Source organism: Sceloporus undulatus, chromosome 5 (assembly GCF_019175285.1).
Source record: "Sceloporus undulatus isolate JIND9_A2432 ecotype Alabama chromosome 5, SceUnd_v1.1, whole genome shotgun sequence".
NCBI lineage: Eukaryota > Metazoa > Chordata > Lepidosauria > Squamata > Phrynosomatidae > Sceloporus > Sceloporus undulatus.
Genome location: NC_056526.1, coordinates 177,954,995 through 177,978,753, shown reverse-complemented (window position 1 = coordinate 177,978,753; position 23,759 = coordinate 177,954,995). Strand labels below are relative to the sequence as shown.

The 23,759-nt window shown below is 39.9% G+C and overlaps 1 protein-coding gene across 4 annotated transcripts in view; it reads right to left on the bottom strand.

Annotated features, from left to right (window-relative positions):
- The window catches only part of KLHL8 (kelch like family member 8), a 61,413-nt gene extending 38,610 nt beyond the window's left edge, over window positions 1-22,803 (bottom strand). For 3 of the 4 annotated variants that reach the window (XR_006104242.1, XR_006104241.1, XM_042470219.1), the window contains exons 1-8: window positions 22,652-22,803; window positions 14,774-15,095; window positions 7,432-7,980; window positions 5,110-5,296; window positions 3,970-4,113; window positions 2,806-2,917; window positions 1,728-1,896; window positions 940-1,099 (exon numbers count right to left, since the gene is read on the bottom strand). Coding sequence is in view for 2 of the 4 variants with exons in the window: in XM_042470219.1 (XP_042326153.1) it covers window positions 940-1,099; window positions 1,728-1,896; window positions 2,806-2,917; window positions 3,970-4,113; window positions 5,110-5,296; window positions 7,432-7,980; window positions 14,774-14,977 (1,525 nt within the window). In the remaining 2 variants the exon portion in view is untranslated. Of the gene's footprint in view, window positions 1-939; window positions 1,100-1,727; window positions 1,897-2,805; window positions 2,918-3,969; window positions 4,114-5,109; window positions 5,297-7,431; window positions 7,981-14,773; window positions 15,096-16,842; window positions 16,942-22,651 lie in introns of those variants that run through there. The other variant, XM_042470220.1, reaches the window with a different exon arrangement.
- Between the last annotated feature and the right edge of the window lie 956 nt (window positions 22,804-23,759).

Sequence of the window (23,759 nt, the reverse complement as noted above, 5' to 3'; positions counted from 1 at the left end):
AAAAACCATGTCTTCAAAGACATTCTGAAAAATGGCATTTTTAACTCAAGTACCTGTTCTTTAATTAAAGGAATGTCCAATTCCTTTCTAACTATGGACAGTTCTGTTGATCAGTGGGTTGCTAACAGTCTGCATATAAACTTATTCTGGACTTTTTCCAGAATGTTAATTTTGTCCATAGCCCATATATTTAGCCCATATATTTGAGGGTGCTTTTGAGGGTAGGAGTTATTAAATTCTCAACTTCAGTTCTCTGATGTTTTAATAAACCATTCATAACCTTTTTATTAAGTATTTCATCAGTCTCAATGTCTTTTTTGGCGTAAAAACAGTCTTTGTATACAGTAATTTTATCATAAGCTTCTGCAGCAGAAACTAGGATGAATATCAGTGACCCAATTGTTCCAATTGCACAAAAGACAGGAGATCTACTATGTGAACTAAAGCCTCAGAAGATGTATAAAATGAAGCCTTATCTACTGCTCACATGATCTGGGAGAAAGTGTATCAAGGTTAATAAGAAGAGGAGTTTATGATTCTTAGCATTCTGTAACAGCTTTTGCACACATACACTTGCAGGAGAAGAAAAACTATTGCCTACAACCTTGTCTCAACATTAAGCAACTAAAGTGCTTAAATCATTCATAAAAATTACATATAACTACAGGTGCATCTACACTGTAGAAATAATGCAGTTTGACATCTGTGATGGCTCCATTCTACAGAATCCTGGGATTTGACGTTTTGTGAGGCACACTTTGGCAGAGAAGGCTAAACACCTTGTAAAATTACAAATCCCAAGATTCCACAGGATGGAGGTACAGCACTGAAATGCAGTGTCAAACTGGATTATTTCTACAGTGCAAATGCACCCTACTTCAAACATTCAAATTATAGCAGAGCTTCAGGAAAACACAATCTTCCCCTTGGGTTACTTACCAACTACATATAAGCAGCCATGGAGCTCACTAACTCCATTGCCAGCCCTCCGTTGGCCCATTTCTTTCACTTCTATCCATTTATCCAGATGAGGATCATACTTTTCCACACTGGAAAGGGAAGCTACACCATCATTCCCCCCAACAGCATATACATAGTTCTGAAAGGAAGAAAGGGTGAAAATATTACAAATATTACTAAGAGGGTGAAGTAGAAAGCATTACTGTAATCCCTTCAGTCCCTTTTGATCCCACAACCTAAGAAGAGATAGTTGTGCAACCATCTTGTTATGCAGCAGATATAGAACTCCAGTTAAGACTTTTGCAAAGCATAATTACCACAATCAAATTCATGGGGTCACCATAAGTCGACAGGCAACTTGAAGGTGCACACACACTCCGAGAAGTGAAAACAGGAAGACTTTCAGTCAGAGTCACTGCTTATCTTCCTAGTTTTTGAAATGAGCTGCCAACGGACTGCTTGTCTTACATCATCAAAATTAGAATTTTACTAATATGAACAAACATTCTAACCTAATGAAATTCACAAACAGATGAAAATCCAATTGAGTAAAGAGTTTTGTATCAGTTCTAGTTGACATTTTATCTTTGGTTAAATTATAACTTGTATCCAGGGTGGCACTTGCAGCAAATACAATGAGAACTAATTCAAGAATGTTGGCTTCCACACATTCTTTCCATACTTGAATATCTAGAGGCAAGATGCAACGTCACACAATTTTTGCAGAGCTGGACTTGTAACCACAACCAAGAAACACAACAGCTTACCATCAGAGCCACAGAGCCAACTCCTCCCCGAGGTGTATTCATAGGTGCTACTCCACTCCAGTGATCAGATTCAATGTCATATCTCTCCACTTCGCTGAAGCAAGTATTATCATCTAGGCCTCCAATGGCATAAATGGGGCCTCCAAGAGAAGCAAGAGCAATCCCTCGCCTATTAAAAATCATGATGTATTAATGGACTGCATCATCTTAAAAGAAATAAAGTTTTTCAGAATAACCCAAATGGGAAAACACATTTTGAACTTCCCCCTAAAAACCTGACTAGTCAAGGATTTCCAGCACCTTATTAAATCAAACTACCTATAAACTATCACTAAATTAAAATCATTTTTATTATTAGGCAACCAAATATGGGTGACAGCAAAAGGAAAATCATTAATAAGCAATCACCCAATACAATAAAGTGTTAAAATCACAAACTTTAAGAATGCATAAAGAAGATGTATCAAAATATCAAAAATGCAATACACTAATATATTACAAATATATTTACTAAATCCACCATTCTTATAAGAAATTAATTTGAATTGTTGTCACGGGTGATCTGAGTTGGGCTGCTTTCACTGCAAATCTAGAGATACAGTTGTCCCTCACGATTTGCGGGGATCCATTCTGGACGCTCCCTTAAATCAGAAAACCTCACATTTTCAAAACCGATTGGTTAAAATGGGCGTGCGTGCCATTTTGTCCCTTCCCACTTGCTATCCATGAATGGGCAAGACCACGGATTCAAAATTCACGAACGGGGAGGGACAAGTATATTAGCTAAGGTCAACTTAATTGAACTGAACAGCAAATATATAATTTTATCCCTATCATTAAAGTTAATTAAAGATTCTAAATATTTTACCAGATATTTAGCTTTTAAAATGTCATATAACGTACTATGTACAATGTCCTGAACCACTTGATTTCCACAAATACAGAGCTTACTTTTGTGACCTTACTTTGGACTGTAAGACAATTGTCAATGAACAAGTCTAATTACTTGTTCCATGTTCAGTATTCCACATTAACTTCTTTATCATTAATAAGGAAGGTTCAATCCAGATTTAGCTACCTTTTGGTATTCATTGATGCTTTCATCATCCATCTATTTGTCACAGGATCAAACATTTCCATGCTGCCTAGGTGTTCATTTCCATCATGCCCACCTACTGCATAAACTTTACCTGAAAAACAGAGAATACTGTACTCATCACACAAACTAGTATACCTGTCAAGAGCTAGTACAACTACCTATTGTTGAAAGTTATAAATCCTTCTATTCTACTGGTACTATTTAAAATATTAAGTAGTCAACATCATAAATACAAATAGCAGTGATTACATTGTCTATGGTAGCTACAACTGCTAGGAGTTGTAGTTCAACATCGTCTGGAGGGCCACACAACTTTCACCATATTTTAGGCTAAAAGACATTACAGTACTAGATATAGGTATGATTTATGTTCCATCCCCCAGATTTAATTGTTTCTTTCACTTAAACAAAACTCAATCTCCAAATTTTCAGATCTAAACAAGACTGTTACAGTTACAAAACTATTTCTATGTCTCTTTGCCATTTATAATCTACTTTTGAACTTCACACATATGTCCATATTGCCGGTATTTACAAGGAGACTGGTAAGGACACATTGGAGGTCCTTCTCAATTGCTGTGTCTAGACCTGGACCTTTCTGTATACAGAAATCAATTTGGCTCCGTCTCTGGTATCTTTTCCTCAACATCTGATGACTTTTCTAATTTGCAGGGTTCTCAGATTCCTTAAAAACTGAATGTCTACATATTATTTCATATAGTTTTTACTGATGAGTCTTAACAAATTTAGTTACACATTGAAGTGCCATAGGCACTTTCTTTTAATGGTATGAAATGCTGTAAAGTAGGTCACTAGCAAAGCTGTTGGTTTTCCATTAGAAAATTAAGCATAAGAAAAGTCTACAGACTTAAATAGGAAGCAGGAAGACTCTGCTGGCAGAGTTTAGTAGAATTGAGGCGTTAGTCACTTTTCTAGTACTTGAGAGGATTGATTACTGACAAACAAATACCAAACACATATTTGACAGGAAACCAAAATATTACATATTGTTATTTTAAGAAACAAAGTATTGTTTTGGGTCATTTTATATATTGTATAAAGGTTAGAATTTTGATTGGCAGAATGGCTTGAAGCATAAACCACGAAGTATGTATCTTAGAACAAAGTAGTATTTTTACTAACCTCCCACAGAGATTACACCCACGTGTCTCCGCCTACTGTTCATCTCAGGGCCAAAAAACCAGCTGTTCTTATTTATCGAGTAGCATTCAATGCTGCGAAATGGGTCACCCGATCCACCACGACCACCAACACAAAAAAGGACACCTAATAAGAAAAGTGCAAGAGAAGACTCATAGGCACTTCTAAGAACATAATTTCTTCTTTTTTTCAGGAAAAAGCTATTCAAAATAAAGCTTGTTCAGAGCTTTTTTTTAATAACTACAGTACAGACAGAATTTACTTTAAAATATTTTTTTCGACTTACAAGATTCTGAACTGTAAGCAATAGCAAGTACATTTCTGTACTGCTTATCAGTGCACTTAAACACTCCCTAAGTGGTTTACAATGTGTAGTAAGCTATTTGCCCCCAACAAGCTGGGTACTCATTTTAGCGACCATGGAAGGATGCAAGCCTGAGTCAAGCTTGAGCCCTTTTGCTCAATATTGAACTCACAATATTATGGTTTGTGAGTGAGTGGCTGAAACACAGGCATTTAACCACTGCACCGCCAGGACTCTAAGGAGCACATGAACTGTAAGCAACTTCTTTAGTTTTGCCGGTTATGAGAGTAAAGCCAAAGAAAGAAGAACAGAAGGAGCCATTAACACTAGTAAAACAAACAAAATTACTTTCTCTCCTCCAGTATTTACACAGCAATACATAAACACCACAGCCAATAAATAAATAGTAGAAACTGGTCTGTTTGGTTGACTTATTTTTCAATGTTGCCATTCAACATGGAAAATATTCAACAGGATAAGATTAATAATTCTAACCAGATGAAACTTTGTTAGAATTATTAGCTAGAATACTTAAACCTGACTTTATCCATTTTAATTTGATTTACTCATTATAATGGAAAATACTTGCAGGAATTTTAACTGGGTAAAATTAGAGATTATACTCAAGGCTACTTTTAAAAGAAACAGTGACATCACTAAAATTTGATTTCTATTGTGTAGAAATATGACTATTTTTGGTTATACTTTCAGTTGTACCCAGTATCAGAGCAGTTTAAAATATTGTAATTAATAAATAAATGACTTGTTTGAGTTTACAGGCCACACATTTTTAAGTGTACCAGATGCCAATTGGTTACCTGCTGTGTGCTTCCTTGGTGTGGTCCTGACAGAATATTCAAAATCTGGTACTGTATGACTGCTCAAGTGAAGGTGGTAGTTTCTTGCTTCATCCAACAAATCCCGGCATTTCAGATTCTGTTTGACAATCTCTTCTTTTGCCACCACTCCCATGAGAAAACAAATGGGTAACAGAGGCAGGCGTACCTAGAGGAACAGATATTGTGTTTTAATAATAATAATAATAATAATAATTTGTTTTATTTATATACCGCTATTCCAAAGATCATAGCAGTGAACAGCAAGTAAGCTAATTTGCCCCCAACAGTCTGGGTACTCATTGTAGCGACCTCGGAAGGATGCAAGCCTGAGTCAAGCTTGAGCCCTTTTGCTGGTCTTGAACTCGCAACCTTGTGGTTTTGAGTAAATGGCTGCAGTACAGTGGTGCCTCGGGTTACGAAATTAATTCGTTCCGCGGCTAATTTCGTAACCCGAAAAACCTTCGTAAGCCGAATTGCCATAGGCGCTAATGGGGAAAAAAGCCGCGGCTCTGCCGCGGCTCCATTTAAAACAGCGCGGAGTTTTTTCGTAACCCGAAAAAACATTCGTAACCCGAAACAATAAATCCCTATGGGATTTTTTCGTATCCCGAAAAATTCGTAACCTGGGTAATTCGTATCCCGAGGTACCACTGTACAGGCATATAACCACTGTGCCACCAGGGCTCCATTGAACTAGAACTATTAGGTCCTACACCAGTGTGTCTTAAAAAGCGAAAAGTAGAACATTCAAAGGCTCTGAAGGGAACTATAGTGCTCCTTTTTCTGTCTCATGCTGTACAGACCACCTGCATTTTCACCTTTCATGAGAGGAAGGCACAGGAGTATAACAAGCAATAATCCTTGCAATTTGATCAAATGAGGGAAAGTATGGGATCATCTATTTAAAATGGCCACAGAGGTTAATAGGGAAGAATTAGCCAAGTATCAACATGTTGCAGGATTTTTAAAGTCATTACCATACTATAATAATATTTATTTAATAATAATAATATTTATTTGTATACCGCCCTCTGGCAAACCAATCCGGGCGGTTAACAACAGTAAAATATAAAATATGACAATTAAAAACACTTTATCCCTCCCCCCTTAAGACAGTATTAAATAGTATAACATATTAAAAATACAATATCAAGGATAAAAACAGCAATTAAAACTAAAAACCCTGATACTAGCAAAGGAAAATCTTGCCTATTCTGCTCGGTTCAATAGTCAGATGGTAGGTATAGGTTTACTAAATTCAATGAATTTCACTAGGTTACAAATGCATAGTCAGAGCAAGTCAGAATGGGTATGCAGAAATGAACAAACTGAATTGTAAGAATGACAATGGAGGTCCTAGGAAACTGGTTATACCTGGCATTTGACAATTTCTGGTTCAAGGCCAATGGCGTTTGAAGGCTCTCTTTGACTTACAGAGGGGGCACTGAAAAGGTTAATTATGGTGCATTCCGCACGCACCAAAAGTACATGCTTGGCACGTACTAGGGTTAGGAAGGGGCATCCTTTCCGGACGCCCCTAACCCTAGTACGTGCCGAGCACGTACAAAATGGCAGCGCCCATTCTACATGGGCACCACCATCTTGATGTAGCAGATGCTTAGCGTCCGCATGTCTCGGCGCCATTATGACGCCACAAGTGCGCCAATGGCTTTTTGCGGCTTCTTTTTGCTGCTCGGAGGAGTTGCGCGGTTTGTCCGCTGCGGCTCCTTCATGCAGCAAACACCGGCGCCGGCAGACCACCGTTTTGGGCAGTCTGTAAAACACCTATATTAATGAACCAGTTTGAGAGAGAGAGACTTCCTGAGAGTCTCATCTCTTGTGCTGCACAATCTTACTCAAAGAACCATGAAGTTGCACACACACTCCAACACATGCCATAAGTGATATTCCTCAGAGTGTTACAGCTTCTGTTCATTACGTGAAACTTATGCAATGACTGCTTTAAAACAATGACCTGAATGGATTATCAGATACATCAACACAAAATAAGCAGCTTAATATTGCCACAAGTACAATGCTGTTCAAGAGAGGTAATTCCTGCATTCAGCTGCAAGTTGTCAGTACTGAGTGATGACAGGGAGCAGATGTGTGCAAGCTAGTCTTTTGTCTATTTAAATGGAACGTAAAATAATCTATTTAGGGAAATTATTGGATTCCTTGGATTCAAAAACCCTGTCACAGTTAATGTTTGTAACTTCAGTTGAGAAGAGAATGCAAAAGAAAAATGGTGACTGAGATGTTACTTATTCAGCCTGTATCCCCCTCCCATCTGGTTCTTACCTGTGCAACTATTTCATCTAACCATGTAGCATGATGCTGTGGGTTAGCAAGAAGCCATTTAATAGCAGCACAATAAACCTGCTTTTCACTCTCAATGCTCAGGTCATTTGAAGACAACAGTTTATGCAGGTGTTGAGGTGACACACTCACAAAGTCTTCACACTCCACTACTTCAGCAAAATGTTCACAGGCATAGCGATCAGCCATGTCCATCAAGTCAACACGGTTGTGACTCTCAGCGAAAGCCCTCACTGCCAGGCAATTTGAAGGATGGAAGTGCAGTTTCATGTACTCACAGCAAGCTTTGGCCACTACCTCCACTTGGAGAATGCAGGCAGCATATAAGAGTGGCTGGACATTGTCTACTGTCAAAGTCAGTCGAGATGAGTACACAAACTTGACCAAATCCTCTATGGCATCACCATCGAAGTCTTTGATCTCAATCAATGACTGCTTGGCTTCTGCCATTTCAGAAAGAAACATCGCTCGGAAGTAAGGAATGACACAGGCCAGTACAAGCTTGTGACAGGAAATCAATTTTGACCCCACCTGTTGGGAGAATATACATTTGTGTTAGCAGAGGCAGAGTTATTTTTGTTTAATCCAAAGGTTAATAACTTGTGCTTCACAGGCTTATGAGAGTTCATGAACCAGTCACACACACACACACACACAAAAATCTTCCACCTTCCTTCCTGTGCTTTGAAAACTGTGTTTTAAGTACAATTTTCAGGGGAGTCCATAATTTTCATCAGGGTTTCATCCAAAGCTATCAAGGTAACAGAATACAAATATTAATAACTTTTTATTATTATTATTTTGTCAAGTCAAATTAGCTTTCACATTAATAAACAATGCTAGCATAGCTGTGGTGACCGTTGAAACAAATTACAAAATCCTGTATTTATTGAACTCCTGTTAAAATATGGGGCTTTTTTTGCTTCACTGGAAAAGGAAGCTGATCTCAAAGGAAGAGAGCTTATGGTTACAATGGAGAACTGAAATTTTATGGTCTTTTTAAAAAGCCTTTGTCCCTGGGATATTATAGTACAATTCAGATTAACTGAGAGAAAGAAGTTTGGAGCATATGCTTTTATAGATTGCATCTACTTCATCAGATGCAAACTTTTGCCTCTGTTGCTCCTTGATCTCTTTTGGGGAAGGGAGGTGGGGACTCTTCTTTCTCCTTGCACAAAAACACCCTCAAGGTAACACCCAAAACCACAAGATGCAAACTTCTGATCTTCTGTGAATCCAACAACATCACTTTTGTTTGCCTGCATGTTTTTTTTAAAAAAATCTTCTTTGCCTGATGAAGATGTCAATGAACTTTTTCACATTACAAAATGCCACTATCACCATTTGCAAATTACATGTGTGCCTTGAATACATTCTCACTTTCTCAAAATAAATCATGGGTTTCTTCTATTAGATGTGTACTGTCATACAGCATGCATTAAATCACACCAGATTACTTTCCTCAAAATGGCTTCCAAATGCAATTCAAACCATGGTTTCTCTCTGCAATATTTAATCTTTGTGCACTACTTGGAGATCATTAGCTGACAATTGGCATGGGAATTTCATAAATAAACTGATCTCTGCTTAGAAGTGATGTATGAATTGAGGCAGGACATATACTGTACAACATATAATTGTGTTGATGCTAAGAAGGCTGATAGCAATAGCATAAAATCTCTCTGAAGAGTAGCCAAGGGAAATGTGCTCCTGAGGTTAACATACAAATTGTAAAACCACAGTGAGCAGGGATTCAGCATGCATTCAAGTTTTCTATCTATAAATTCTTGCTAAGGTGATTAAAAAAAAACCTTGGGTTCACCTATTTTTCATTGCCTATATGAAATATTCAAAGTATCTTTATAATATAATTATGAAATTACTGTCACTAGAATGCTTATTTCCTGTTTATAATTTAGTTAAATTTCATCGCATCATCTCAGTTAGTTAGTCTTAATTATTTATAGCCACAATCAACCAAAAGAGGTGATCAACAAAATAACTGTGTGTGGCTTTAGAAAATGTGCTGGCACAAAACGAAGATGTCATTATACCCGGTCAAGATATCTAAATTATAAAATGGGTGGGCCTGGTATGTAGTATGACCCACAGAAAAATCTGATTGTGCACTTTGATTGTTTATCATCAGATTACTGACAAGTGGCCAATACACATACATAAACTAAACAGACTGATTTATAATTCAGCATAGACATAGGCAAAAGTACTTTACTTTCTATTGCATAGACAGTCTAGACAAAAAAGGATTTTGAAGACTGAAAATAATTTGATACTGCAGGAGTGAATAAAATGTTGAGCACGTGGCACACATGGCCCCCCAAGTCTTTTTGGGATCTGTGAGCCCTTCAAGAAACTTCCCTCTGATCCTGGCAGCACAAAAATTTTGCACAAAAATGATCTTCCTTGTGGAAAAAATAGGATGTAAACCCCCAAATCCCATTACCTGAGAAATGTGAAAATCAAAATCAAAAGTAGACACCCAGACACTTCTAGGTTTCATTTTTAACTCATAATTTTTCATCCAGCCAGAGAAAAAGTGTCCTGAAGACTACTGGCTCACCCCCAAGATAGAAAGGTACTACACTTCCACTTAAGAATTTCAAATTTCTGCCGTACTAAACATTTCTAACAAGCCCAGTGCAGGTTTCTCAACACTGAATAATCCTGTATTCTTATTACTGCATTTTTAAAAAGTGGACTTCCTCTTTCTGACACTTTTCTTAGACTTTCTGAAAAGTGTTCACAGGAACCAAGTTCCCCTTGATTCTGTTTCCTGAAAAACACTTTCTCAAAAATGCTGAAGAATCACAGACCCAGCTGGCTCTTGTGATCTACTGGATAGGTCTTGAAAGAATGTGCAGTTGAATGGTAAACCTAATACAGTACTATGGGGTGGTAGCCTGAAAAAGTTTGAGTACTACTTATGTAAATCCAAAACAATATAGTCAGCCATCCTTTTCCACAGATTCTTTATGAATGGATTCAACCATTTACAGCTTGCAATATTTTAAAAATATATACATTCCAAAAAGCAAACTTTGATTTTGCCATTTTATATAAGCGATACAATTTTGCTACATCACTGGATTTAACAGGGCTTCAGCATCCATGGGTTTTACTATCCTTGGGGGTCCAGGATGGTTCTGGAATCAAACTCCAGGGGATACAAAGGGCCCACTATAATGCCACAGAAATTTAAAATGTATTTAACACCACAGTTACATTGAAGTTTTTAAATGCTGGCTTCCATTCTAAGATTCTAACTAACCTAGGGAATAATAAATAAATAAATAAATAAATAAATAAATAAATAAATAAATAAAAAATAAAGTACCAAACTGAGCAGAAATATTTAACAAAAGTATGTAAACGTATATATTTTACAAGTGAACATCTATGCATCTTACCCCCTTCACTATCACTGTGCATGCACCTGATGAACACAGGGATAAAATGCAGAATGAACTTGTTTTTATTGTAAAAGCCTTGCCCTTGACAGGTAAAGCAACAGATGATCTTGGCTTCCGGGCGGGTTACGGGGTTGAGACGGCCATGGTCGCCTTGGTCGATGATCTCCGTCTGGGCATCGACAGGGGAAGCGTGTCCCTGTTGGTGCTCTTGGACATCTCAGTGACTTTCGATACCATAGACCATGGTATCCTTCTGGGACGCCTGGCAGAGGTGGGAATCGGGGGCACTGCGCTCCAGTGGTTCCGGTCCTACCTCTCTGGGAGGTCCCAGATGGTGCAGCTGGGAGACGTGTGCTCCGATGAGCGGGCCCTTAAAACATTTTCTCTATGTCTCCGACTGATGCAGTGACCAGGGATGGGGTCTCTCCTCTCGTGGCCTGTCTAGAGTCAGTAATGGGCTGGATGAGGGAAAACCGACTCAAGTTGAATCCAGAGAAAACGGAGGTACTAGTGATAGGTTCCCCTGGTCCAGGAATGGCGGTGGTTCCACCTGTCCTGAACGGGGTCACGCTCCCTGTGAAGGACTCTGTGCGCAGTCTGGGGGTGCTTCTTGACTCGTCGCTTCACCTGACTGCTCAGGTGAGTGCGACGGTCAGGAGCACCTGTCATCAGCTTCAGCTTATTCGCCAGCTGCGCCCATACCTGGCCCAGAGGGACCTTGAAACTGTTGTACATGCTCTGGTAACCTCGAGACTGGATTTCTGCAATGTACTCTACATGGGGCAACCCTTATACCAAACTCGGAAGCTGCAAATGGTGCAGAACATGGCAGCCTAGCTGGTCACTGGCGTTTCCAGGACCAGCCATATAACACCGATACTTAAAGATCTCCATTGGCTGCCCATTCGCTTCCGGGCTCAGTATAAGGCGTTGGTAATTACCTATAAAGCCCTAAATGGCTTGGGCCCAGGATACCTAAAGGACTGCCTCTCCCCGTACATTCCGCCTCGCACCCTCAGAACGTCTGGGCAGCAATTACTGAAGGTGCCTGGGGCGAGATTATCCTCCACTACACGGAGGACATTTTCTACTGCTGCCCCAGCCCTTTGGAATACGCTGCCCACTGAGCTCCGCTCGACTACCACCCTGGCCCAATTCAGGAAGGACCTGAAAACCTTCCTGTTCCAACAGGCATTCCCCGAATAAAATCCTGTGGGCCTCCCTCCTCTTCCGTGGCCAAGAGGTTGGGCTATGGGGCTTTTTTGCCTGTTATTTTTATTGTTTGAATGGAGGGCTGATGTATTTGTATTTTAATGTATTTCTTGTATTTTAATGCTTTATGTATTAATGTTTTTAACTTTGTTGTAAGCCGCCCTGATCAGAGGAAGGAGCGGGATATAAATAAAAACTTTATTATTTATTATTATTAATACTTGAAGTGCCTTTTTACTAACACAGAAGTATAACTCTGGGGAAGGGGGTTTATAATAAACCAGTCCCAGGGTGTTTGCCAGTTAGATCACATATAAATTTGATAAATAAGGAATTAAACAGTTTTAATGGCCTTCAAATAAACACTTCACAAAAGCATTTGTCAAGTTGTTTTCTGTATAGGCAGTTGCAGATTCTGCAGCAAATGCAAGAATAACTGGAGCTGACTTCACTCCTTTTCCTACGACTTCTAGAAGGAATAAGGAATTATACAACAGCCATATCCAGAGGACAGTCCTCTCATTCCAAGGCAAATTAGTTTACTGGGCCAGAGCCAGGTAGACTACTCTGGCAGAAAAAGTCAAATAATTGAACAGAAGTGTTCAAATTACACATGTGAGGAATGGAATTTTTAGATGTAAATATGCTGACAAACATGCTGTAATCACTCACTTTGTATCACCTGTTTACCACGGAGGACTTTCTAGTTGCTAAGTGACCATGCCACATATTAATGTAAAGCCTGTAAGTTTTATATACCTGCTGTGAGCCTGCCTGAGCTGAGAGCTTCTACAAGCTTTCCCTTGCAATTGTTATTCACAGAGATAGGATCTAAATGATTAATACCAAGTGCTTTTATAATTTCAACAGAGACAACTTGTTAGTGGAAATGGATTGAGAAGTCCAACACTCAAACGTCTGTACCGCACTGACTCCTAATGACTAACAAATCTATTATAGTCTTTGTTTTTTATGAGCTTATGCTACATTTGTCTCCCTTCGATGTATGACAGGCCTCTCTGATTTAACTAGTGGGCTGTCTGACTCAAACCCAGCAAATTATAGTCGCCCCTCTGTTTTCACGGACTTGGGATCTGCGTCCCTTGCCTGTTTGTGGGCAGAAAATGGAAGGGGACAAAATAGAGTGTGCCACGCCATTAATGCCAATGGGACTTGAATATTGGCGATTTTCACTGGGGTGGGTGGGTCAGGAACAGAGCCCCATGAAAATGGAGGGGCAACTGTAATTTGCTTTGGAATGAGGGCACTGTGTTAAACACAAACAGAGAAAAGATAGATAACAGAATCAAAACATGAATAAAGAGATCCTGCTTTAAAATTCTGGTTCTCTATACAGCTGTCACTTGAAAGGCTTCCAATATTTAAAACAAGTCATACCATGAAAAGAGACCAATATAGCATAATCCCATTTTAAAAAAAACTCAGGCTATAATGCATTTATTATTCATATAAGGGGGCAAAATGAATTTTGTTTCTTCTGCAAAAGACTATATGAAGTCAAGCAATTTCAAAGAAAACAAAATGCAAGTCTTCACCAAGGCTACCGGAAACTGTATTGCACTAAGACATTACAAAAGCAGTGTACAAGTTGCTTTTCTTTAGCTCAAACCCATAGTCTAATGTAGAAAGCCTAGTACCAGAAGTGCAGAAGTAAACATGCAACTCTTTAGCATAAGATCATATTTGCTTATCCCAGCTATTGTGTAATAAATGTACTGTTATTGGGTGCCTTCAAATCATTTCTGAGTTATGGCAACCCTAAGGAGATGCTATCAGGCTTTCTTGGGAAGATTTGTTCGGGGCGGGAGTGCCTTCTGCCTTCCTTTGAGGCTGAGAGTGTGTGACTTGCCAAAGGTCACCCAGTGGGTTTCTATGGCTGATTGGGGGATCCGACCCGTAGTCTTGACTCCTAGTCTAACCACCGCTATACACTGCTGACTATCAATGTCGTGAATAAGGACTATTACTAAAACAGCCCAGAGGCGACCAAAACCAGGTGAAAATACCCTTATGTTCCCTAGAGGGGGATTTTTTGTGACCCTCAAAGTTCTCATGGGGTGCCTGATCCCCAACAGCTGCCCATTCCTACACTAACTGCTCACCAGAGATTGGCTAAATCCACTTTCAGGGGTCAGAATAATCACAAGATTTGAAAACCTGGCATTTCCTTTTCTATCTTAGACTAGAATGCTGGAACCAGAATTTTGTATGTCACAGCTAGACCTCAGAAAGGTTATGGCCACTTACCATGCTGACCAGACAGTTCAGGGAGTTGTAGCCCTCAAAAGTAACTTTTACAAGTCGCAAGATCAAAGCAGTCATTCAAGACAGCTATCACTTATGTCAGTTGAGTGGGTTAATTTTGGCACTGTGGCCCATGTAAGTATGCATCTTTGAACTAGAGAAAAGGACTTTCTAATTTGAGCTCATGTCCATAATTACATACCACAGTCACAGGCTTCCCACAGATACCAACTGTTTCCTTCAATTTGCAGAGCTTTTAACACCTTTTTTTCTAAGTGAGGTAACATGGCATGATGCCAGTTCCCAAATGCTGTCAATACTGGTGATGGAAAGCAAACCCACATTCTAACACAAAGACAAATTGATGTAGAAACTCATAACTCACACATAAAGAAATATGAAATATGTTTCCTCACCTTTAGCGTAACATCACAAAGTTCCCCAGCTTCATAGAAGTGAAGGAGAGAGCTGTGAAAATCCTTCCAAGCTTCATTTGCTTCAAATACAAATGTGTCTTCTTCCCCATCACTGTTTAAAGATGACCTTTCATGTTGCTGCTGCCTTTTCCCTTTAATGACACGATGCTTTGCTTGTTCTGGGACCATAGAGTCAGAAGCCATTAGCTGTTAGCTTCTTCTGAATCTGTTGTTAGTCTCCGTAAGAAGGCAGAGCAGACATTGTGCCAAGTAAATCAGGCTAAACATCCAGTCTTGAGTGGAACCATCAACGTCTGGTGCACTGTAGGGAAAAGAAAAATGCTTCTTCAGTAGAGCCTTTGATTATATACTGTCTGAACTACTGGGTGATTCAAAAAGAATGGTGCAAAAGCAAAGCTATTCTTACTGGGTTTCTGAATCATCCTTTTCTTTGCCACTTTTTATTTTTCCTCTTTGAAGAGACCAATGTACAATCTCCAGTAAATGGGAGCTCATAAACAATCCACTTCCTTCAAGTATGAAAAACAGCATTATAGTGTTTTACAGTAAATATGCTGGATCAGCATGCTGAGGAAAAATAGTGCAAAGGTTTTGTAAACTGCTGCAATAAACAGCTTTTATGCAATTCACTTCACAATTTTGGATCCAACTACAGTGGGCCCTTGGTATCTGCTAGGGTTTGGGTCTACTCTAGGACTCCTCATGGATGCTCAAGTCTCATTAAATACAATGGCACAGTAAAATGGCATCCCTTATATAAAATGGCAAAATCAATGTTTGCTTTTTGGAATTTATATATTTTTTCAATATTTTCAAGCTGTGGATAGTTGACTCAGTGGATAAAGAATCAACGGATACACAGGGCCAACTGTAAATGACTCCCAGGATTTCTATCACAGTTTGCTTAAATACATAGAAAGCATAGATGCTTGGAGAAATAGAGAACTCCTCCTTCCATTGACTTCAGACTCTATGCCTTGGCAGGTAACACACATCTTGAATGCCTGTCTACTCTTGTTACATCTACTGCGGCTGGCAGGAAGAACCATAAAAAGTCAATCTCTCTCTTTGTATGAATACTGTCTCTCTGTTTGTCTAGGCAACCCTTGGTTCTAAGCCAAGGTGTTCTAAACTAAACAACTTAAGATTCTTGTTAGCATTTACATAGAGTCAAGAGTTAAGCTGCAGAGCATCCCTTTCCAAGGATGAATAGAACATTTTTGCATCAGCACACAGACACAATTCAATCAGTTCAGAATACAAGGCAAGTACAAAAATGTGAACCATCTTTCTTACCTCTAAGAGAGACAAGATATGTAATTCTATTCTCTGCAACATCTCTAAATTTTCTAGCCTCAGTACTGTTTTATTAATAAGTGTGAAACTTAAGATGTTACAATTATTTCCATTTATGGTTAGAAACAGAGGTTGACTGATTTTTCACGGTTGAAATGAAATCAGAACATAAGATCTCTGTGAACCAGATGAAAACTGTTCAGGCACTTAGACCTCCTTAGATCTAATGTTCAGTCAGGCTGAAGTTTACATTATCAGCAGTAGTTTTCAAGCGATGTTCCAGGGATCCCCCCCCCCCCCCGAAGGTGTGGGGAAGCAAAATCCAGTGAGAAAACATGTAATGGCAGCCAATTACCCATGGTGCTGTTACTGATCTTCCTGTGAAAGTTATAGATGCAGGGATATGTTATAGTAGGATACATGGTTAATTTCTGCATAGAAAAGTCAGGAGACATGGCTAGATCTTCATGTGAACCAAGCATCCCAGAACAAGGACCAAGTTCTCTACAGTATGAGAGACCCACAACAGCAATCGTGAACAGATGGGTAAAGGGTAAACCTCCTGCAAGTGGGAGGTTTGAACGCCACCACACTAAATATAATCAAATGCAAAGACAACTGGAGACAAACACTACTCTTGCAAGTAACATATTTGTTGTCCATACAGATGAGATGCCACTGTTGTTCAGGATTAAGTGAACAAAGCCTCTTGTTGTACAGAGCATGTACTCCCTGCAACATTTGGAACTAACCTGCTTAGAAACCTCCTGTTCCAAACTCTTCATTCTACCATTTCCATCACCATTCATCAATTTCTGGTTACTCCAAACTCTTTTATATGTTCAAACATCCAGGAAAGTGTTGAAAAGTGACCCCCAAATGAATATTTTTGAAATGGTTGGTATGAAGCATTATACTATGCTTCATGGACAATTATGAACTACTTTTAAATCAGAACAATGTACTTCCTTTTGCTTTCAGAGAGACTTTTCTATTAATAACCAAGGGAGTTAATTTTATATTCTTTTAAAAATTAGATTAAAGCCTGCCAGCCAGGTATTTAATCCATCTATCATGAACATAAAATAAATAGATTTTTGGTGTGTTTTTCGGACTATGCATCTGTGGCTGGCATCTTCAGAGAATGGTGCCATGGAGAGGTGTGCAGCATATATACTGTGTGACCCTTGGTTGAGAGGAAGTGATTTACATTCCCATAGTTCTCTGAAGATGCCAGCCACAGATGAAGGCGAAAGGTCAGGAATAAATTATTCCAGAACACGACCACATAGCCCCCCCCCCCCCCCCAAAAAAAAAACCCCACCAAAATTATGGATGCTGGCCATGAAAGCCTTTGACTTCACATTAAATAGATTTTGTTCCTCACCTAGCAAACAGATCAAGCCATGCAAGACGCCTAGTTTATGAATCTCTCTTGGCTTATTATCTCACCCACCCACATTTTAGCAAACTGTCAGGCACCTGTAGGTCATTACTGTCATATAAAGAAATTCGTTAACAGAAAGCAGACAGATAATCTCAAATGCCGTTTTTTAAAACACACTATTCTACATCTTATGATCTGGGTACTTTCAACAGGCAGCCGAACACTTCTTCCACCAATTTGGAATTGGAAAGTTGCCCATTCTCATCTAATCTGATCTCTGTACATTACAATAATGAACTTTAACCTCTTGAAACTTCTCCAAGATGCTAAAGTAAAATGTTTAAGCCATCGTTCAACAATACAGCACTGTTCAATTAAATTTCCTGAACTGAAAACAGGCCCTTTTCTTTGTCTACTAAAAATGGCATTCTTTTCATTACTAAACAAGGAAACAATTACCAAATTCATAGGTTTTAGTTTCCACTGCCATATCAACTGCCTAGTCTTGCAGTCTCTCAGTTTAACAATGCTGAATAAAAACACTACATATAAAGCTAATGACAGAGTGATTAGTCAAAAAATTTCAGCATTTACACTGTGACCCAGTTCATGGCTATTTTGAGAAAGTTCATATGGATGCGGGGGGAAAACATCTACCCAACATTATGAAACTGTTGGAAACGACTTGAAGGCACAGAACAAGTTGAAAGAAGCCCTGAGTAACTTGATGGGACTTGATCAGTCTTTTAAAGGAAGTTATCATGAGGAGTATTCAAAGACTGTATAGAGCCAGTGTGGTGTGGTTTGAGCACTGGACTACAACTTTGTTGGCCAAGGTTTGAATTCCCACTCAGCCATGGAATCTACTGGATGACTTTGGGCAAGTCATACAGTCTCAGTTTCAGAGGAAGGCAAAGGCAAACCCCTTCTGAACAAATTTGGCTAAGAATACCCCACAATAGGTTAGTTATACAGTGCGTCCTCGCCTTACGCGGGGGATCCATTCCGGATCCCTCCGCGTAAGGTGAATTCCGCCTATGCTCAAGCCCCATTGGAAACAATGGGGCTCGTGTGTGGCGGCGTGGGTGCGCGCAGGGCGCAACGGGCGCATGCGCCCATTCAATTGAATGGGACGCAACGCCCCTTCCGCCCCGCGCGCGCACGTCCATTCAATTGAATGGGACGTGCCGCCCCTTCCACCCCGTGCACGCACCGCGGCTTAAGCACATATGCTCAAGGCCGCATATGGCGAGCGCACGTATGGCGCAGGCGCACTGTATGTCAGAAATGACTTGAAGGCACACAACAGCAAAATATTTGCTCATATGGAACCATCAGTATATATGGAGCATCACTGAACCTCTCAATAAACAAAACAGGCCCATACCACAACAAGCTTACAATCCAGCATTTCAAGACATCAAAGACAAATGGTCTTGAGACAACTGAAGCATGCATAGTGAAAGTAGGTGAGGAGAAACACAGAAGCAAGCTTGGCCTCACAACCTATGCAGATTGACTGTATTTCCCTAGATTCCTCCACACAGTTGGAAATCCAGATTAGTACATGGGTCTGAACTGCATGCGCAAAGCTCTACATAGATATGCAAACAGAGAACAGGACTCAGTGCTGAACTCCTGCTCTCTTCGCACCATCAACCATACTTGCTACATCCCAAACAAACAGTTTTACAGGAGGGAAAGAAATATATACAGTTTATATATGAACTAGTGCAGTAACAAATACACAATCATACTTTGATGCAGTTTCTACTGCCATTATTTATTGCATGAATGGCCGACCTCTGGTATGTACAAAAGACAGAGGAGAGGAATACAGTACAGTATTGCAGAACAACAGCATACTCCAATTGTCTCACAGCACAGAAACAGATCTACAAATCTTCCTGCTTCTCCAGCTTCATACCACTTTTTGGTATGCAGTTCATTAGATATTCATACCAAGGCAACACGATACTATGTGTGTGCACATGTGTCACAGTCGAGTGGCATTTTCTCCCATTCTGAACTTGATATGTAGAACAGCTGCCAAAGAGGCTTGACATCAAGTTATTTAATACATTTCTACCCTGCTGATCAGGGCAAACCCTCACAAGAAAACTTACACAAAACCAACAGTAACAATGATAGCATAATAAAAGCAAAATGCTGGCAGACAACATAATAAAAACATCCACTATTAAAATCAGATACAGCTCGCCACCATAAAATATCAATTAAAAACTTGACAGAACAAAAGTCTTTTGGGACTATTTAAAGGCCACAAGACAAGAGACCAAGCAGTTCTCAAGGGAGTAAATTCCACATATGTGAAGTTACAACTGAATCACCCTGTTTCAGGTTGTATGTATCAACTATGCTTCCAAGACTAAATTCAAGGCCCAGACAAGCTCCAAGGCATGTAATTTATTAAAACATTTTAAAAATATTTAGCTTATTTTTAAGCACAATATCAACAGAAATAACAATATTCCTTTCCCCTATTATCCCTTTAGCAGTTAATTCTACAAGTAAGAGAAAAGAATGGTATAAAATTAGTTCTTATCCAGACCTCCCTACTATCATACAAATTAGAACATTAGAGTCCACAGGACAACCAAAATTATCCAAATTAGTGAGTGTAAGCTATTTTTCAAACATCTTGCCTCCAAACTGTTCAGTCTTAAAAGTCTGAAACAGCATTTTAAAGTACTGTACAGTAACAAATTGGGACCTAAGGTTATTGTCACAAAATTGACGGAAATATTACACATGGCATTTGGTAAATCAGCGTTTTTATTTGGAAAGCCACACTGCCCTTGCGCAGGCTGGACAGGGTGAATACTCTGAAATCCAAAATTGTCTACATGGTTGGCAAAGTTAGGGGCTGCGCAGACCATCTGTTTGTGCCGGCCTGGGGACGGAGTCGGAGTGTAGCATCTCCATGAAGCACGCCCCAGCTCTGCCCCGGGTGGTGTGATGGCACACACCACACTGCACAGCATGCAGCACCACTGTAAAGCTGCGCTGCCATGGTTATGGAGCCCTGGAAAGGTCAGATCCAGGCTGCAGCATGCAGTTGCCACAGCCCCAATCTGGCTAGGAAACAGGAGGCAGCACAACACCCCTTAGGGGCTGTGTGTACAGCCCGAGTGATACTTCTGTTTTCTGATGGTTCAGTGTACACAAACTTTGTTTCATGTACAAAATTGTTAAAAATATTATGTATAAAATTACTTTCAGGCTACCTGTACAAAGTGTATACAAAGAATAAAAATAAATTTCATGTTTAGACTTGGGTCCTATCTCCAAGGTATCTTCTTACGTGTACGGAAATATTACAAACTCCAAACGATTCCAAACTCCCAAACACTTCTGGACCCAAGCATTTCGGATAAGGGGAGACTCAACATGTAACAGTATTTCATGAGTGCAGCTTAGTCAGAACTAGCAGTGTTGAAGCTGATGGCACTGACATTCATTCATTCAATTTCTATGCTGCCTTTCCCCCCAAAAAAGGACCCAAAGCAGCTCACAAAATAAAATTGTTTTTAAAAATTACAATAAAAATTAAAAACAATTAAAATAATCTAGCTAAAATGGTATAGAATTACATAAAATATATGAAAGTTTAAAATATAACTAAAGCACACACTCCATATAAAAGCCTCTCTGACATGATTATATATTAAAGGTCTGCCTGAGCCAGCCTAGTCTCTCGCAGAAAGGAGTTCCAGAGGGTGGGAGAAGCCACTGAGAAGGCTCTCTCTCTCATGACAGTGGCAGAACCAAGAGAAAGCCTTTTCCCATAGATCTCAGAACCCTTGCAGGTAGGGAGATGTGGTCTTTCAGATTGTCTGGACCTAAGCCATGTAGTGATTTATAGGTCATCACCAGCATGCCTAGAAACGAACCAGTAGTCAGTGAAGCTGTTTAAACAAAGGGAGTTATATGCTCCCTTTAACCTGTTCTGGTCACCGCATCTTGAATCTGCTGAAGTTGCCAAACAGTTTCCAAAGGCAGCCCCATGTAGAACGCTTTACAGTACAGTACTTCAAAAAGGATGCAATCAAGGCATAAGTCACGATGGCCAGATCTGATGTCTCAAGGAATGAGCGCAGCTGGCACACTGGTTTTAGCTGTGCAAATGCACTCTTAGCCACTGCTGAGATGTGGCATCCGTGCGCAGACCTGAGCCTAGGAGAACTACTGTACCCAAGCTGTGAGCCTGAGATTTTAGGGGGAGTGTAACCCCATCCAGCACAGGCAAAGTCCCTTCCCTGATCTGCCTTCCGACAGACCAGGATCACCTCTGTCTTGTCTGGATTAAGTTTCTGTTTGTTTCCCTTATCCAGACCATTGGTTCAGTACGGAGATAGCTTCCTTGGAGTCAGATAGAGTTGGGTGCCATCCGCATACTAGTGGTACTGCACCCCAAAACTCTAGCTGACCTCTTCCAGCAATTGTATAAAGACTTCCTGGCTTTCTCTTGGCCAAGTCGCACTCTCTCAGCCCCAGAGGATGGCAATGGCAAACCCAATTTGAAGATCCTTGCCGAGAAAACCTTACGATAGGCATATGAAACCCTATGATATGAGAGCAGTGAAGGTTTTCAATGTGCAGGCATATTATTTATTTATTTATTTGTTTATTTATTTATATTTTCAGTGTTTTTTAAATCAGTTTTATAGAGGTGTTTTAATGTGATTTAAAAAAAATAAATAGCAGGAAAGGTGGCATATAAATAAAATAAATAAGCAAAACCAATAGATAGGGAGAAAATAAATATAGGGAAAGGCGCTCTATAAAGTAAATAAATAAATATTTACAATAAGCAAATATTAATTTTATTACAATAAATATTTATTATTAACAATAAGTAAACAATAAATTTATTATAATATTTATTGTAAACAAATAAACGAGTCAATGAATTTAAAAAAATGGCTGGGAGCCACACAACAACAGCAACGGCAACAAACTTGTAAAGCCCCGCGCTAATTGATGGAGTTGTATAAGCAAATGCCAATAGTGATGATGATGATGATGATGATGGTTGATGGTGTCTCTGGGCATGTACAGAATGCTTTCCCCCTAATACATAGCCAGAGAAGCAAACCCCTGAGTTTTGGGGTGAAGGGAAGCTAAAGACTATCCAGAATAAAGCATATTACCGGTTTGTTTCGCTTATCTCCCGCCTCCTTTCCTCATAAGAGTCCGTTACGTCGTGCGCAGTTACTATTCTGCGTCCGCCGCCAACAGCCTCCAGGCGGCAAATGCCAACAGAGGCGGCTGCAACAACGCTTAGAACGAGAGCGGACACACCGCGCATGCGCACTGCGTCCAGGACAGAGGGAGCGTGACGTAACATGGAGGGGGCTTCCTTTCTTTCCCCTCTGGAAGAAGAAGAAGAAGAAGAACGAAGGGACGCTTCTACGCATGCGCCGACTTGCCAGGAGCTTAAAGACCTCAAGTAGGGATCTACGCACACGCGTTGCTTTGTGCGTAAAAGAATTCTGAAAGGGGGCGCGGCGGCGGCGACTTCCGCAAGGCGCATGCTCAGTTTGAAAGTTGCGTCAGGGCATGACGGGAATTGTAGTTTTTTGGGTTTCCTTGATTCCAAGGGAATCCAAAGCGCTGAGTTTGTGGGGAAAAAGAAATCCACAAAAGAAGCTTTATTATTGGCCAATCAAAATGCAGAAAAAAATACAACTTTGCTGCATCCGCACTGCAGAAATAATCCGGTTTGAGACCGCTTTAACTGCCCTGGGAAGTGTAGTTTAGTGAGTCATTGAACTTTCTCTGTCAGAAAGAGAGCTCTGGCGCCCAATAAACTACAATTCCCAGGATTCCCTAGCACTGAGCCAAGCCAGTTAAAGCAGTCTCAAACTGGTTTACTTCTGCAGTTTGTTTTGGACCTGTGAAATATGGGGCAAGGTTCCTGTCCCTTTTAAATGGTTGTGTAGTAGAGAAAATGTCAGCAGGTGTTGCTTGTAACTTCTGTACCACCATTAAATTTATTGCATCTGGCAACAAAAATGAACACGTAGATACAGATACCCAACTTAGCCCTTCCTCCTCAACATCCCACACCTTTATTTGTTTACACACACACACACACACACAAAATCTCCTCAAAATGAGTTTATGGGCTGCGTCCGCACTGGAGAAATAATCCAGTTTGACACCACTTTAACTGCCCTGGCTCTGTGCTATAGAATTCTGGGATCTGTAGTTTTGTGAGATATTCACCCTTCTCTGTCAGAGAACTCTTGTGCCACA